Genomic DNA, 16,154 nt, shown 5'->3' on the forward strand with positions numbered 1-16,154 from the left:
TATTACTGCAGATGTAAATATAGCACTTTAATGTTGTAGCTGGTCAGAGTGAAGCTAATTTTAAATATTTTATATAATGTTGGATAATTTTATTTGTCATGTTCATCATATGTCAAATAGATGTGGATGTAGTATTCTGATATTTTAAGTAAAAGTGGCTATACCACAATAAACACTCTGATAATGTAAGTTAAGTAAAAGTATTTGCAACAAAATGTACTTCAATTATCAAAAGAATTAGATTTTTTATTTTCCAGGAGTACTAAATAATTAAATATCACTTTATGAATTGAGCAAATCTGCCTACTTCTTGAACTAAATACATTTAAAAACCAATTAGATTACCAAAGTATGTCACACAGCTCAAAATAAGGTTTTTTTTCTTTGCCCAAAGTAAAAGTACTCATTATGCAGAATCCCCCCGATCATAGTTATATTATTATATTATTGGATCATGATTCTCGATGCATGTAAGCAGTAGTTTAATATTGTAGTTGGGTGAAGTGGATCTTATTGTACCTCATTATTAGACTTTTCGGTGGTTTAATCTTAAACCAGTTCAGCATATTTTATAAACCAATCATATGTTGTTGTTTTTTGCAAAATCTTAATCTGAAAAGTAAGTGTGAAATAAATAGTGGAGTAAAAAGTGTAATATGCTGTGTGAAATGTTGTGAAGCAGAAGAACACACGGTACAAGAAGTACGGCAGTGCTTTGTTTTAAGTCTGTTACACAAATTACTCACATGCCCGTAATTAATAAACAGGCAGCATCAGCGAGTGTTCACTTCACAAAAATGAGGAAGGAAAGGTGAAAACAGAGAGGTGAGATGTGAGAGAAAGTGCAAGAGCTGTTTGGGTCATTAACACTTTCTCTGATAATGGCATGTGTGAGGCCCAGACGGAGTACTCAGAGGAAACCCCAAAACACACACAGAAACATGCAGGCCAGGTGCCAGGCCACATGTTAAAGCCGTTTGTCCTCCACTCATCTAACCTCTGCTCCTGTAAGACAGAGGCCTGTCGGGGAGCACATGCCGATGCAATGCCCCAGTGACCCGTGTCTACACACACTTGTGGCCGTACTGCCAGGAGTATGCATTTACACACATACAAAGCAACAAGCAAATCAGCAGAGGCTCCTGGTTCTGTCAGCACTCCTATGATCTAATGCTCTGATCACAATCAAAGTGTCTCAGAGTCTTGGCCCATGCAAAACGCACTTGTTTATGTTTCAAGCAACAGTTTGAGATAAAAAGAAGACAGTGTATACTGTATAGTTTGAGCAGTGTATGCCTGCTTGATAGGGCAGTAGAACAGTATAACTGTAATAACTGTTAAACTGCCCTTGCTTTTCACATTACTCACTCAGTGTAATTCAATTTCAGCCACAGCTGGTTTCACTTTCAACTTTACAGCTGAGCTCAGTCACGTCCCATAATCTGACCTGATAAATAACCAGCTTTTATTGAGTTTGCAGAGAAAATAGCGTCCAGTATAAACCTTCACGAGAGACTCGCGGAGCCAAATACGAGCGAAGGCTGGAGGGCACAAAGCTGACTGGCAAAGGACTGTGTGTATGTATGCGTAGGGCTGTGTGTATGTATGTGTAGGTGTGTGTGCATCTGGGTGCTTGTGAGCGAGTGTATGGCAGCTATTATTAGGAGATAACTGACATATGTGTGTTTGTGTGGTGTGTGTGTGTGTGTGTGCCGTGTATGTTAATCTAATGAAGGCAGAGTATATTTACACGTCCCAACTCTCTGCTGAGCTTCTCTCCTGTTTCAGGATGCCATTTCACATGATTGGAAACAAATGACTTCAGGGTCAAGTTTCTCTCCCTTTACTGCCTGTCAATCACTCTGGAACGTTCCAGAAACTTCCCTCCTTATGTTATTACAAAGTCGAATCAGCACAGTTTCCATGTTATTTCAGCCACCACCTTCAAGAGGATTATGTTGACACATTATCAAGCCAATTAACAATGTGGGGGGACAGACAGCGTGGTTAATCATCAACAGGCTGATAACTCAACAGTGGTTTTCAACCAACTTTGGGGCTCTAAGAAGTTCTTAAAGTTTCATAAAACAAGAAAGACCAGTTTGAAATAAGCTTATAATATAATAAATATATTAAGGCTACACTTAAATAATACATTTATGCTCATACAACCTTTGACTCAACAACAACTCATTTAAAGGAATAGTTGGAAAATACTTTTATTTACTGTCCTGCTGAGAGTTAAATTGGAGGATTGATACTAATACTCGACTGGTAGATATGCTACAGCCAGCAGCTGGTTAGCTTAGCCTAGCATAGAAATTGGAAACAGCTAGCCTGGTTCTGTCCAACAAAACCCCAAACCACCCAATAGCACCTCTAATGCTCACTAATTACCATGTTTTAACTTGAAAATGGCAAAAATGTAACATAACCTATAGTTTTTTACACTTTGGTTTTTGTATTAAAGAATATGTAATTAAATAAATTAGATTTAGCTTTATGCTAAGTTATGCTAACCAGCTGCTTGCCTATAGCTTCGTATTTAGCCGTGTTATCAATCTTATTATAGCAAGAAAGGGAACAAAGCTATTTCCCATAATGTCAAACTATTTATTTTACTAAGAAGGCTGTTGTACTTCACTCACTGTTTCATAAAGCACCACTTACAAAATATGCATGTACACAAACACATAGTCATATTGAGGCACTATTAATGACAGGTGCTTATTCTATGTGATGTGTGTTTTTGTATTACTCTATCGGAGAGTGGCAGGTGCAGAGTTCAACTCTCCCGGTATGAAAGCAATTTGTCTAATTGAAAGATCAGGAATTAGTTGGAAGTTTAAAATGATTGTCCTACATAGCCAGACATGGAAATGACAGACAGTATCAAATAACCAGCACAGATTATGTCTCTCTGCAGACAAAGGGCAGGCTGTTTGATAGCAGCGCACCTGACCGCGTGGAGAAACATGGGCCATCCCCTAGCCTGAGTTCCTCAATTAACTTCTTCCTGCTATTTCCACGTCCAGCGCGCATTAGCTCACTGCCATGCTTGGCCATGACAAGTAAATTGCTGTTTGGTTATGACCGTTTGTCGGGAAACAGGCCATTTCCCCCGTTTTGCCTAAACCGCTGTTCCTAGCTCTGCTGAGAGGGAAGGAGGGAGGGATGGTGCAGGGTTTTGATTCTGAACTGAAGGCAGGAATTATCACATCAGCGGCTGAACGGGCGTGCCCCCTTTGGTATGGACAAAAAAACACAGCATTATGTTGGCCCACAGCAGTGAGAGGCTTTCATTCGGCATACTAGAATTCACTTTTCTGTAAACCTTCCACATGTCTCTGAAAGTCCTCACACAGCAGTATTGATTTACTGTTGATCCTGGAACAATGTTACAACAATGCTTTAGCACATTTTAGAGGGGAGCGAGCCTTATTCCAATCATGTTAAAGACTGTGCCTAATATAGGCCTGTATAGAATAACCCTTTCACCCCCATGCGTCTCTGATTAGTCCTGTTATTGGTAATAAAGTACAGGAATGGAAACTGGCCGCCCGAATCCTGGCAGCTGTTGTTCTTCCTCTAAAATCACAGAGAGACTTGATGAGCTCATGTTATTAGTCAGGGGTGGCCAAGCCTGACACTGAGATTCAGTTTAGAGCTAGAAAAGCACATGCAAACATGCTTTTGATTCATTTCTTATTCAAAATCACCTCCTCTTGCACAATGTGTGTTTGACGGTGATGCACTTCATATGAATACAACTGGAAAATATGGTCACTTTGTTTATACACAGTGTGTGTGGAAAAAGAACATTCTGAATGCTGGGGTACGATCTGAACAAAACAATAGGAAAAATACTTTAATGGGCACTTATGGTCAGTTTAACAGTCATTCTCATGTTCATTAATATTGATATTACATACCTTAGGTCTGATGCTCTTTGGTAACACCATTACAGCATGTGAAGTAGTTAAGACGGAAAACAGGTTTTGCCCTGCGGTAAAGAAACTGTGCTTTCTGTCCCAAATAAAAAAGCTACATCCTGTCTACATTTCTGTTCACTCCAATGTTGGTCTTTTTGGCTTTACTTGAGTGTGCAGAGTGAAGAGGAGCAGCTCGTAAACTGCTTCTGGATGAGTTTCTGTGCTGGTAAATCCAACACAGTGTACAAAACAGTTTTTAAATACAAAAAAGTCCCCACAGCCACAGTTCGGTCTTTATTGCTCCTTTGGGTCTTGCTTGAATAGAGAACCAGCCCTCTCTGTTTTGTTGCAATAAGCTTTGGCTTGTTACACTCAATGGGCCGGAGCCTAAAAGTGCGGTCCAGCTGTCAGAGGCAGTGGTTCGTGGTCGGGTGCCACGGAGACTGGCGCAGCAGACAGTCTGTGGTGTCTTCGGCTAGTTTGGCGTGCCGGGAAATAGCTGTGAGTTGGGGGCTCAGGGGGAAACTGTAGCGGTAAAGACAGTAGGGGCCCACAGTGTCAGAAAGATGAGGCAGGAGAGAAGGCCCCTGGGGGCTGAGGGGGCTGTGGAGGGGGAAGAGGCAGGGGGAGCTCCCCGGAGACCCGTGAAGACATGGGTCCCTACAGTGGGGAAGCTTCTTTGCTTGCAGCGCAGAGAGGAGCGGGAGGTCTGTTAGCGGAGACAGCGGGGGCAGGCCTCTCAGTCTGTCTGTGCTCAGGGAGGAGAAGGCTCTGCCAGGCAGCGGGGAACTGGTTGAGGTGGCGGAGGCCTTGCCATAGAGAGGAAAAGCGAGGGTGTGGAGAGCGGCGTCCTGGCAAGTGAAGGTGGAGAACGGGTGAAGGGATGAGGAAGAGGAGAGAGGCAGCAGACTCTTCACACTGCTGGCTGGTGACCCTGAGCTCCCTGTTGAAAAAGGACGTCAGAAACTTGATTCGCAAAGACAAAAACAACGTGGAGCTGAGAAGTAATAGGAGCTGCAGCACTGTACCTTGAAGCTGTATGGTGAATGGCTTGAAGTCCAAGTTGAGAGGGCCTCTCCAGGGATATGATTCCAACAAGCCATCCAACACTCCCCTATACACACAAACACACACACATACTGTAAAAGCACTGAAAAATGTTATTCCAGGTATTTAAATGATAGTTCTGAGAGGTGTGAAATTCGGCACTACACAGTTCAACTTCATTTGAAGGTTTTACGTGGTGTCAAATGTCAGTGGTTGAACCTTAAATCCCTCTTGGGTCCTTTAGCAGAGTACTTTCTGAGCTAAACCAAGTGTTGATGTTTTGTGAGGTTTTCCGTACCTATTCCTTCCTGGATCTCTGAAGCCCTTGGCGAACGGGTTCCTGTCGATCTTTAGTTTCGTGATCTTGCCCAAGAGAGAGGAACAGACATGGGTTAGAGTGGACGTGTCAAATGCTGATGTGTTAAGCTAACAATGAGCTCAGCTTTACAACAGCACGGAGAGCGACAGAGCTCTCCCTCAGGGACTGCATCTCCCAGCAGCACCCAGGGCGATCAGCCATGTCAAACAGGGTTCTTGGAGGTCGCACAGTTTTATTTGGTGCTTTAATGGGCTGTGGACTCCAGCAGTCGGCCCAGTCACAGCTTGTTACTGAGTTTCTGTAATAATACGTTCACTGATCGTAAAATGAGCCCTGATGAAAAGAGCTGGCAGTCCCCGTGGACGGCTCTGTTACTGGGGGAATGGTAGCCAACAATGGGGTCAGCTCCCCTGCACAGGAACACACACACCAGCTCTGAGCAACTGGCCTGGCAGAAAATCGGGACAGTGAAATTTATGATTTTGCTGATACCACAGGGAAGTGGGCCTCATCACCTTCATGATATTCCGATTAAAGCGTTAGGTCAAGCAGGCCTGAGTTGTTGATTGGCTCATTGCGAAATATAAGTCACTGTGTGATATTTGCTCTCTTAATATTTCTGGCAGATAAAAGATGTAGAATGTAAATGCACATATTTTTGCATAAACAAAAATTCGGTTGTTTAAAACTGCATTTTAAATATATTGTATTCTGTCATAAAACACATAGTTTTTTGATTGATAGTTAAATCAATTTGTGATGATGTTTTAAAGTATTTTACTGTTCTACCGGATCAGTTTCAGCTAGTATTACCTGTTGATTCTGATATGCAGTGACTGTGGTGAACTCAGTTTCTGGGAAGGAGAAGCTGTGCACTCCTTCAGCAGGCAGCGACTGGATCTGAGACAAGTCCATCCGAGGGTCGTGCCGGATGATGTGCACACGTGGCTTGTATTTATGCATCGACTGAAGGATAATCTGGGTGAAGAGATGAAGAGCATGTTTTAAATTTTACCAGTTGAGCCTTAATCATATCTTTCCTTGAGCTGAACTGCAGAAACAAACATACAGTGCTGCAACTAAGGTTTCATCTCATTCAATTAACTGATGAATCATTTTAAGGACGAAATGTTAGACAATAGTAAAAAATATACATCAAAATTTCCTAAAGCTCAAGGCGAGGTCATCAAATTGCTCCTTTTGTCCTAATATCCAAAGTACTATGATGTAACAGAACATTGAAAACAATATTTAACTAACTAGAAAAATGAAATTAACTTGTCGTTAACTTTTTTTTGTCAGTTCACTAATTCATTAATAGACTAATGATATTAAAGATTAAAGATATACACATTTAAAAACATGTTCTGTATGCAAATAATTTCAATTACACATATTAACTATAACAGGTGATATATGAAGGTAACATCATAATAGAAAAGTATAAGTTTACAACAATGTCAATAGACAATATTTATATTTATTTACATAACACTTCAACAATACATTGCAAAATAGTACATCGGCTGCTACGTACATTAAAATGAATATAAATGTATAGATTTAAACATCATTCAATTTGTGTTTCATATATTAATTAGTTGAACTTGACATTATTTTAATTTGACATCTTTAATCACATTTCAAGTACAATCATGTTTGCTTCAGGAAGTTTAATACTGCTAAAAAAAAGTTTGTATAAGTAAAACTCATTTCCCAAAATTAAAGATTGCAGTTTATCAACTCATTTTGTATATTTGGTAAATTATATGGTGAAATAAACTAAAATATATTAAAACAGTTGGACCGCTTTGGGGATCTGAGGTCTACAAATATCGAGTTTTCCTTTTTACCTGCTAAAGCAGAATCCAAATAAAAACATATATTGTAATATATATATATATAAAGTTTCACAAGCAGATTTTTTTTTTCTGAAAGCAGCTCAACTGCCAAATTCAATGCCAGAGCACTGCAATATGTGTCAGCTTAAAAAAAAAAGGAAAAAGGTGATACACATAAACAACAGCAGGGACTATGAGGCGGTTTTAGAGAACCAAGTTTCGTCTCCAGTGCAAACGTCTACATCTACATCCCTTCATCGTTTTTTTTAAATAAGGAATCCTTCACACACATAAATTCCAGGGTGGTTTTATAAACATGAGGATCAAGTGAAAAGCCTCCTGTAGTCTCCCCACTCACCACATCTGTACATCACTAAACCTTTACAGGAAGTTCTGGAGCAGAGAAGGATTTCCACTTCCTCTAGCCCTAAAAGACATACAGGCTTTCTCTCTCGGAGATATGGTTCAATATGTGTGTGACCGCAATCCAAGACGGACTGAAGCTGCCAAAGCCGTTAAAGACTGATTCTACTGCTCCTTTACCATTATACTACCAGCTGATGTGAGCTCTCTCAAATTACACTCACACTAAGAAATGTATAGAATTTCTTTTTATTATTATAAGTCAAGACATTAAAAATACAAAAGAATAATAAACCAGAGTAAGAAAAAAGAAATGTACCTCACCCCATTTTCACTTAAATGTCTCACCTGTAGGCCTACTGCAAACACGGTCACTATCAGCTGGACAGGGAGAAAGAGGAAGAAGCAGCGCATGCTCAGATGGGTTACCTACATGTCCCTTATCGTCCATCTCATTGTTGGTGAGCTTGACCCGGTCAAAGCTTACGACCTGACGCATCCACGTCTCTCCTGCACACGGCGAATCCGGGTGCACATAGAGCCGGGGAGAGATGCAGGAGTGGTCCGTGTTTCCAGCCACCATCCACTGCGAGCTGTGGTACACATACCTGCGGGGGTGTATGCATGGACGTAAATACACCAATAGATAGATAGAGAGGGAGTTATAGTATTGACGCAGGCACACACACACCTGTAGCGTTTTGAGTCCACGGGCATGACGTCCATTGCGATGTAATACTGCTGGCACGGGTCCAGATTGCGCACTTTTACGCGCACAGAGGGAAACATTCTCCTGAAGAGAGGAAAGAAAAGACACACACAGCACATTCGTTAGGAATTAGAAATGACTTATTTATATATTTTTTTAATTGAACCTCTTTTAAACCTTTCTTAAAACAGGTAAAAGTGTGTTTGACCGTCGTGGATTTTCATCATAAAACCACACAGAACGAGATCAGCTTAAGGCAGAAATTTCCTGCCTGTCGCGGCCAAGTTCAGAGGAAAAGTTCAGGGACCTCGAGGGGCCATGAGGGCATCTTCACTGCCGAGATTTATAGCGTGTGTTCTCCGTAATTGAATAAACGGAACCTAGATTTCAGCAAGTAGTTATGTCCCAATAACTCATTTCTGGAAGGACGAGACGCGCATGTCTACATATCAGACCACAAATGGATTTGTTTAAAGATAAAGATAATGTAATCGACCAAGAATACATCTGTGTCACATGGTTTCATTATGTGATTGATTGCCCTGCATCATAAATAACTAGTTTAATTCACTTCGACAAAATCTAATAGTTTTATAAATTTCAGTTACTTTCAGCAGAACATAGAAATCTGCCTCACATGATAACCTATATAATGTGCTTTATTTCTTTTTTTATTTCAAAATATCAGATAAACAATAAAAAAGACCAAAGACCATGAAATTAAAAGTATATTTCCACATCTTAACCCAAACAAAATAAGACCAATATACACTAAAAACATGCAAATTCTGGTGTTTGGTGTATTAATCATTAACTCCAGAGTTCAGCTAATTTGCTTAGAAAGTGTAAACCTGACGGCTGCAGCGCGTTCAAAACCGTTTTACACCTCATAAACGCGCACCTGTGACCACAGAACGGTTCATGTAAATATCCTATCATAACCTCTCATTGATATTCACCACTCAAACTTGTGCTTCATTTAAAAAACACACTCGAACACGGAAGCAAACATGTAATTATAACCAACTGAAAACGAAAGACTGCTTAGTCTTATGGGTCATTACTGTTAAAGCAGTCAGGCCCGGGCTGCTGTGTGGGGCCTGCTCTTATTTCTGTGTGATTAAACTAACTTTTGTAAAGTTTTGTTTGTCATATTGAGAGAAAGTATTGAATTTTTTTTTAAAAAAAGAGTAAAGGATCCAAAATGTCAACACATTATTTTGTTTTAGGTCTTGTGTATACGTTTTTTCTTAAAAATAATTCAGCAAATATAGACCAAATAATGGATAGTATAATAAATAGACCCAGTAACTACCTGTTGAACAGTTATGGTTCCCTTTGGAGTTTGAAAGTTAGAAACAATGCATAAAGTCGGTAAAAGACACCTAAAGGCCAGGGTTTTCTACAGCCCTCTCCATATTTGCTACCACTATAAAATCGGTGTTTCTCATCCACATTCTGTACCTGCCAGCTTTAGTGATGATCATCTCGGTGCCGATCTCGTAGAATCTCTTCCACAGCTCGGAGCCCTGCAGCTCTACCCGGACCTCTCTGTCCGGGTGGCAGTCGCTCTCCTTCGGCTTACTCTCCTCCCCGCTGGGGTCAGCCTCCTCAGCCCCTGATCCGACAGTCTGTCTCTCCGGGTCACAGGAGGTGTCCTCTGTCCTCCTCGGCGTTGAACCTGATTTCTTCACCTGGCTGACCGAATATTCGTTCAAGCCTATAAAGGGACAAAGACTGGGATGAGAAAAGAAGTCTAATAATATGCAAATATGCAACATTTTGCTTTCCAAAAGTTTAAAACTTTAACTTTTTGATTTGAATAAGCTGCAGATATTATGAATGTTTAATCTTACAAAAAGGAAAGTTTTCCAACTAACATGGGAGAATATTTGTAAAACTCTCCCCCTTTATTTGACCATTTTGTTTTTTAACTGATGGAATATAAATACAAGTTTAATTGTGAAAATGTAATAAAATAAAATACAGGCCGGATTATGAAAAATAATTGTAAAATGCCTGTTTTGTAATGGCTTTTGTTGTTCCATACTGTGCGTAAAATGCGTGTATGTTAAAGGTATTGTCGAACATCCAACAGTCTGCCTCACCGGTGAAGATGCTCGTATCGCTGCCGGTGTCTGAAGCTGAACTTGACTCGTGTCCCTCCGACACTTTCATCCTCTTACACGGTTTCCCGACCAGCGCTTCCACCGAAAACGCGTGAGCCCGGGAACTCAGACCCTGCATCTTAGCGAAAGATCCCGTCTTTCTACGAGTCGTATATCCGTTTGAACTTTGGCTTTGTCCCGGTTTACTGTTCGAGCTCATTCAGGACAGGACGGCGCAGAACAAGCAGCAGCAGCAGCAGCAGCAGCAGGAGCACCTCAGGGAGTCCCTCTTCTCTCACGGCGGCTCCGTGACGCTGCGTAATTGATCCGGTGCGTTCCCATGTGTTCTCCAAGACGCGCACCCTCATCCAAAATCCTTGATTATTGGCACGCCTCTCCTCCCCACTACAATATTCCCCTCTCTCCCCCTTTATCCGTTTCTGTGTCTCCCCTTTTCTTTCTGTCTCACAGAGGGCTTGTTCCTCTGGTTCCCCTCTGCGCGTCACAGAGAGGGAGGGAAGAGCGCAGCGTGCATTCCTCCACATGGGCTAGCGCTGCAAAAAATACACACACTAAAACTTATCCCGGTCTTCAATCTTAACCTTCTGAGACAAATGACAAATATATGTTGCTGCAAAAGTGAAATAAAAACGTTTTTATCTCTAGCAAGCACATTCTTTCCATTTGGAACTGTCACTATGTGAAACGATGCAAAATGAGGTAGATACAGAGGTAGGTAGGTACTTAATCAGTATCAACAGGTGTAATTTGATTCAAGACAGTTTAATATAGTTCATTTGGAAGGAAGCAGGTTAAATCAATTAGGTAAATCATTTGCTATTTTCGCACTAGCTGGAGAAAACTAATGAGACTCAATAAACAACTGATATTTTTTGCAGTGTTCGCTTGGTCTCAGTGGCCTTTGAGCATCCAGGACAGCCATCAGCATCTTTTCGCGCGGTGGATGATGATACTGCTGAGGGTGAATGCTAAAAGATAGATTTTTTTTTATGTTTGTGGCATTTTGTATAATGCAGGTTCAAAAATAAAATTTTTGGCAGAACATTTAAGACTCCAAGGTGATTTACTTAAAAATTGTGGAGAACATTTCCTCTCACTTTTTGAGCACAAGCAAACTTTTTGATTGACCCGCGTGTTTTCCATGTTGCTATTTCCCCATTTAGACATCCGATAGATAAATAGAAAGGACATTTTAGAGCGCTGGAGAGGGAGTCTAGGCACAAATATTTAAGACTTTTAATTCAGACCATCTGGAAGGTAAAATATCTCCATGAAACTCGCTGCATTTCTGTTGAAGCTAACATTTCCTATATTAATTTGAAGGCTTTCCTTAAAGCGGTCCCTTGTCTCCCGTCCCTCCGGTATAGAAGTGGGATTTCTGTCTTTGCGGTGCCCGGTGAGGGTGTGCGCCAGTCTGGTTCTCATAAGTGCGGAGATCAGATGGAGTTCGGCGCACAGGGGAAAACTGGGCCGTAATGACAGCTCGGGATTATTACATTACTGCTCGACATGAAATAGATCCGCTTTACACAAATAAAAGTCAGCGAAGGCTCTATTTAAAATGTTTTTTAATCACATGATATAATTGCTGTGAGGAGAAAACAAATGAGGGCTGTGTTTACGACACGGTTGGTTTGGTTGGTGATGGAAATCTCAGACAACAGCCGGGAAATGGAGAACTATGACCAACCGGAATCACATGCTCTCTGTCATCATAACCTGTTTCAGGACTGCGGCCTGGATTTATGTTTATTCTTTCCTAACTTGTCGTTTTCTTTCAATAGTGTAAAAAAAAAAGTGCGTCCCAAACACGCGGCCTTGAGGGAAAAAAGTGCACCAGAAATAACCGTCCGCATATTTCCGAGCGCGCAGGCCTGCTGCTGCGTCTTATTGAAATAAAAGACGAAAGAAAGCGATAGAAATAGCCTGTGTAGTTTCCTTCCACTGCAGTCTGAGAGATTATTTTTCCATGTTGTCTTCAGCCGTCAGCCCATAAATCTTCGTCATGGGATTATGGGATGTCAGCCGAGTGACGACGGGCGCGCAGGCGAGTGATGCCTGGCTCTGAACACAACAGGAAGCTGCTTCTAGTTGTTTTATGATTCTTAATCCAGTGCAAATCTGCGTTTGTCCCATTCAGGGATGTTTGGCACACATGTTTCCTCTTATTAAGCACAATACGCACGCTTGGCGGAAACAAGAGACTCAAATCCAATTTAGCGCGGGCCTCAGGTTTCTCTTAATGCGGAAGTTTGATGACCAGCTGCAATTAGGCTTTCCGATCATTTTGCGCCTTCAGGCCCGCTCGCATGCTGTTGATTTGCGGATCCACGGCCCTAATTAATAACCATTGGTGAGTAATTGGTTTGCAATTGAAAAATCGTGGCAGGCCTTATAGGCTCAAATGCAACACATCAATCATGAAGGTAACTTACATTTAAGTTGGTTAAAGGGGGATTGTGCTGTTTATAATATATATGGCTTTCATGAATTACAGTTTTTATGTTAATTTTAGGATAAATTATTTGTTTAATGACATTCACAGTGACATGTTTTCACTATGACCTGATGACTGACACTTTGAAGTCTGTATGTGTGTGTGTGTGTGTGGCTGAAGGCTGGTGCCCAAAGAGTAATCAAGACCAGCCATACACTCATGTTAGTCGTCTGGCTGTACTGTATATGTGCACATGCTCACAAATTAGTTTTAGTTCATGCATATGCGTGTTTGTGTGTTTGTGTGTGTGTGTGTTTATAAACAGGTCTGTCTTTCTGTTGCTCAGTTCTGAGTGGATATGACGGGGCCCCCTGATGGTTTGTTTTAAGTTGGATCCTGATGCTGAGCAGCTAGTGTGTGTGTGCGTGTGCGCGTGTGTGTGTGAGGGTTATTCTGGGCACGGGCTGCCGCAGCGGATGCCCACTCACTGCCAAACGTCAAACTTCCACCACCCGTCTGCTGTGACATGTGTGGAGTGTTTGAATATGGAACGCTGTATACACTTAGTGTGTCGTGGCGCTAATGGGATGTGAGTTTTCTGTATTGGACATGAATGAACACTCACCTGGAAAACACACTAAATACTGAGACAATGACGTGCTAATTGTTTCCAACTCATAAATCTTGAAAACCTCATCTTCAGTGAGGATTTCAAGTAGCATAGTGTTATTTACTCATGTTGTTGCTGGCTGCTTCTAATTCTACTTTAAACAGGCGGTGCCAAAACATCCTGAGCTGGTGCGAAACAAAGATGAAGAAGAGGAGCTGAGCAGAAACAGAATGAAGGCAACCAGTCAAAGCTTTTTACAACACGGCCGATTACAGAGTGACAAATTCTTTCGACCCTGACATGTCATCAGCTCCGTGGTGTGTGTGGAAGTGTGGATGAGTGTGTTTGTGTAGTGTCACATCTGCTACTCATAACCTCCTTCTTGTCTCTCTCTCAGGGGGTACAGCTGTCTGAGGTACAGAGTGTTTCTGAAAGTCCCTGCAGGGATCCTGTCTGTGCAGAAACAGAGTCTCTTCATGGCTTCTGCTGCAGTGCTAATGGGCGAGTCTGTGTGACGCTGATCACATCCTTCTCTGCCTATAGGAGTTAACTGATTGTGTCTGCCAACAGTTTCATTTCCCCTCCTTGATTTGCTGTTGAAAAGCATTCAAATTCGCTCCTCCAATCAGCGATTACAGAGAGAAGCGTTTAATCTGATTTGGCTGCTGATGACACAGAGGAAAATCTCTCCTTGTGAACCACATGAGAGTTTCAGCTGCTTTATCACCACCCTCCTCCATCAAACAATCCAGGAAACTATATGTAAAGCATCTTTCATGCAGGTTTGTGCAGTACAAAGTGCTTTAGAGATGACTGACACACAACAGTAGAAATAGGAACAGTAAAACTATAAGAATATAGACATATGTGAATAAAAACACATTGTTACAACAAAACTAAAATCATTTAAAAAAGACAAACTTTTTATTTTTATGTATACGTAATATATAATAATACGTTTTAAGATTTTAAGGATTATATTCTATATTTTTATTATTGTAAACAAATCCTTTTGTCCTTACAAGTATTTTCTATTTCTCTGTGTTGTCCAATAACTGTTAAAAACACTGGCTGACACGTTCCTCACATGGACATTGTACCAAACCAGCGGCTGAAAATCATCCCCAACTAATTCACTACTTACTCCTTTATAATGTTTGCCAAAAAAACAACAACCTACAGAGCGCAGCTGTTTAAGGAAATTCGGAAGCCCGTTCTAAAAACAAAGGTATGTTTTTGACCTGGTTTTAAAGATTTACATCTTTGGCAGGAACCGATGGGCTTGGAGCTGAGAAGTACAGACAGAGTTGGGAAGTATAAGAGACAGACTATGGCTCTGCTGGTTTTAGTCTTTTCATGGGATTTGTTTACTGTATAAAAACTAAGAATTATTACCAGCCTCATCCTTTAAAGATTTCAACACTCTGCCGCTCTCTGATGCCCGGGCATGCCGTTCCAATTTAAATTGGATGCGTGCTAAAATGTGTTCTTTCTCTCTGGTCCTGGTCAGCACTCGGACAACATATTTCTGAATTAACTGCAGCACATTTATAACACGATGAGCGTTACAATAGTCAAAGTTGAAAGAGATAAAAGTGCCATTAGTTTTTCTGTGTTGCCATCCAGCACCTTTCCTTTCCCTCCGTGCAGCACCTCTCTGGGTCTCTGGGCTGGCAGCATTTGAGGAGCCTGGGCACGAGGCCTGGTACTACCGCCTTCCCCCTGCCCACAGTGTAGGAAGATTTAATGGCTCATGTGCCACGGCATCCAGCCTTTACTGGCTCCCTCTGCCTCCGCCAGGCCTGGGCGGGTAACGAGGGATGAGGGCAAGAGGAAAAGAGGAGAGGAGAGTAACATCTGTGCCAAGACGCAGCCTCCACACCACAAGTGTGTTGTGAATTATCTTCTCCCACTCCCCCCTTCTTTCTCTCTTTCTCTTCCTAAGCCTTTAGTTATCCCTTACTACTCACCCTCTTCCTATTAAACACATATAGATCTTCATCTGTCCACAGCGCTTTCATGAGGCCCACTGTGAATCCGGCTCTATGGCACATTCATCTCACTTGTTTGGATAACTAATTCTTTTTGATGAAAATTGCCTTTTCTTTTCTCTCTCTCTCCCTGACTGCCAGTAACTGTGTGGTTAATGGTTGTGGTAAAAAGAAACAAAAACAGGCGTAATTGATAATGAGAGTCAGACTCTGCATGTGAGGATCTCAGTCGAGCGCCTTTTCTCTCCCCTCCGTCTCATCAGCTCCTCGGAGTGACGGCTCAGACGGGCAGCTCTGCCAAGCAGGACTCTTCCCAGAAGGATGTCAAAGGATGGAAAACTAATCCACAGGGTGTTAAGAGCGTAATTTCCTAATACTATAATGTGTAACTAGCAAATTATATTGGGCTGTTTGGATAAAATAATGCATAAACGTGAACAATGCCAGCACTCAAACATAAACACACTTTCAGATTGTTAGCTGACTTAAGGGAGAGTTTGAAACGTGTTGAGGGCTCCTTTTGGTGTTGTTAACATGCATGGTGGGGGGAAGTAGTAATTATTTAGGGGAAAACCATCGTTCTATGTGGTGGGAGGTTGTTGAGGAACCCCACAGTCACACGTCTTTATCTGTTTTTGTCCCACTGAGCGCAATCATTCCGAACACAAATATTTTTTATCAAAGGGTCGCCACAATGGAGGAAAATTATTTTTAGATTGCCCTGATAAATGAAGGGTTTCATATATCTGGATGTGGTTGGGGAGGGGGGTGGGGGT

At 41.6% G+C, this 16,154-nt stretch overlaps 1 protein-coding gene across 1 annotated transcript; it reads right to left on the reverse strand.

The window, feature by feature from the left end:
* Positions 1-3,890: 3,890 nt before the first annotated feature.
* Positions 3,891-10,732, reverse strand: tbx22 (T-box transcription factor 22). Its single transcript, XM_035669576.1, has 8 exons — positions 10,320-10,732; positions 9,676-9,931; positions 8,194-8,295; positions 7,936-8,110; positions 6,112-6,276; positions 5,278-5,342; positions 4,961-5,046; positions 3,891-4,875 (listed from the first exon to the last, which is right to left on the reverse strand). Exons 1-8 carry the CDS (start codon positions 10,537-10,539, stop codon positions 4,340-4,342), a joined length of 1,605 nt encoding a protein of 534 aa, XP_035525469.1. The 5' UTR covers positions 10,540-10,732; the 3' UTR covers positions 3,891-4,339.
* Between the last annotated feature and the right edge of the window lie 5,422 nt (positions 10,733-16,154).

This window comes from Morone saxatilis, unplaced genomic scaffold (genome assembly GCF_004916995.1).
Source record: "Morone saxatilis isolate NCDOM2014 unplaced genomic scaffold, NCSU_SB_2.0 Contig22, whole genome shotgun sequence".
In the NCBI taxonomy this organism is placed as follows: Eukaryota; Metazoa; Chordata; class Actinopteri; family Moronidae; genus Morone; species Morone saxatilis.

What these genes read in the sequence shown, in the direction of transcription:
- tbx22 (XM_035669576.1), bottom strand. Translation starts at nt 10,539, where the DNA reads ATGAGCTCGAACAGTAAACCGGGACAAAGCCAAAGTTCAAACGGATAT. An exon ending in AGATGGACGATAAGGGACAT is followed by an intron (nt 6,277 to 7,935) that starts GTAGGTAACCCA and finishes CTCTTCACCCAG; the next exon opens with ATTATCCTTCAGTCGATGCA. An exon ending in CTGCATATCAGAATCAACAG is followed by an intron (nt 5,343 to 6,111) that starts GTAATACTAGCT and finishes CTCTTGGGCAAG; the next exon opens with ATCACGAAACTAAAGATCGA.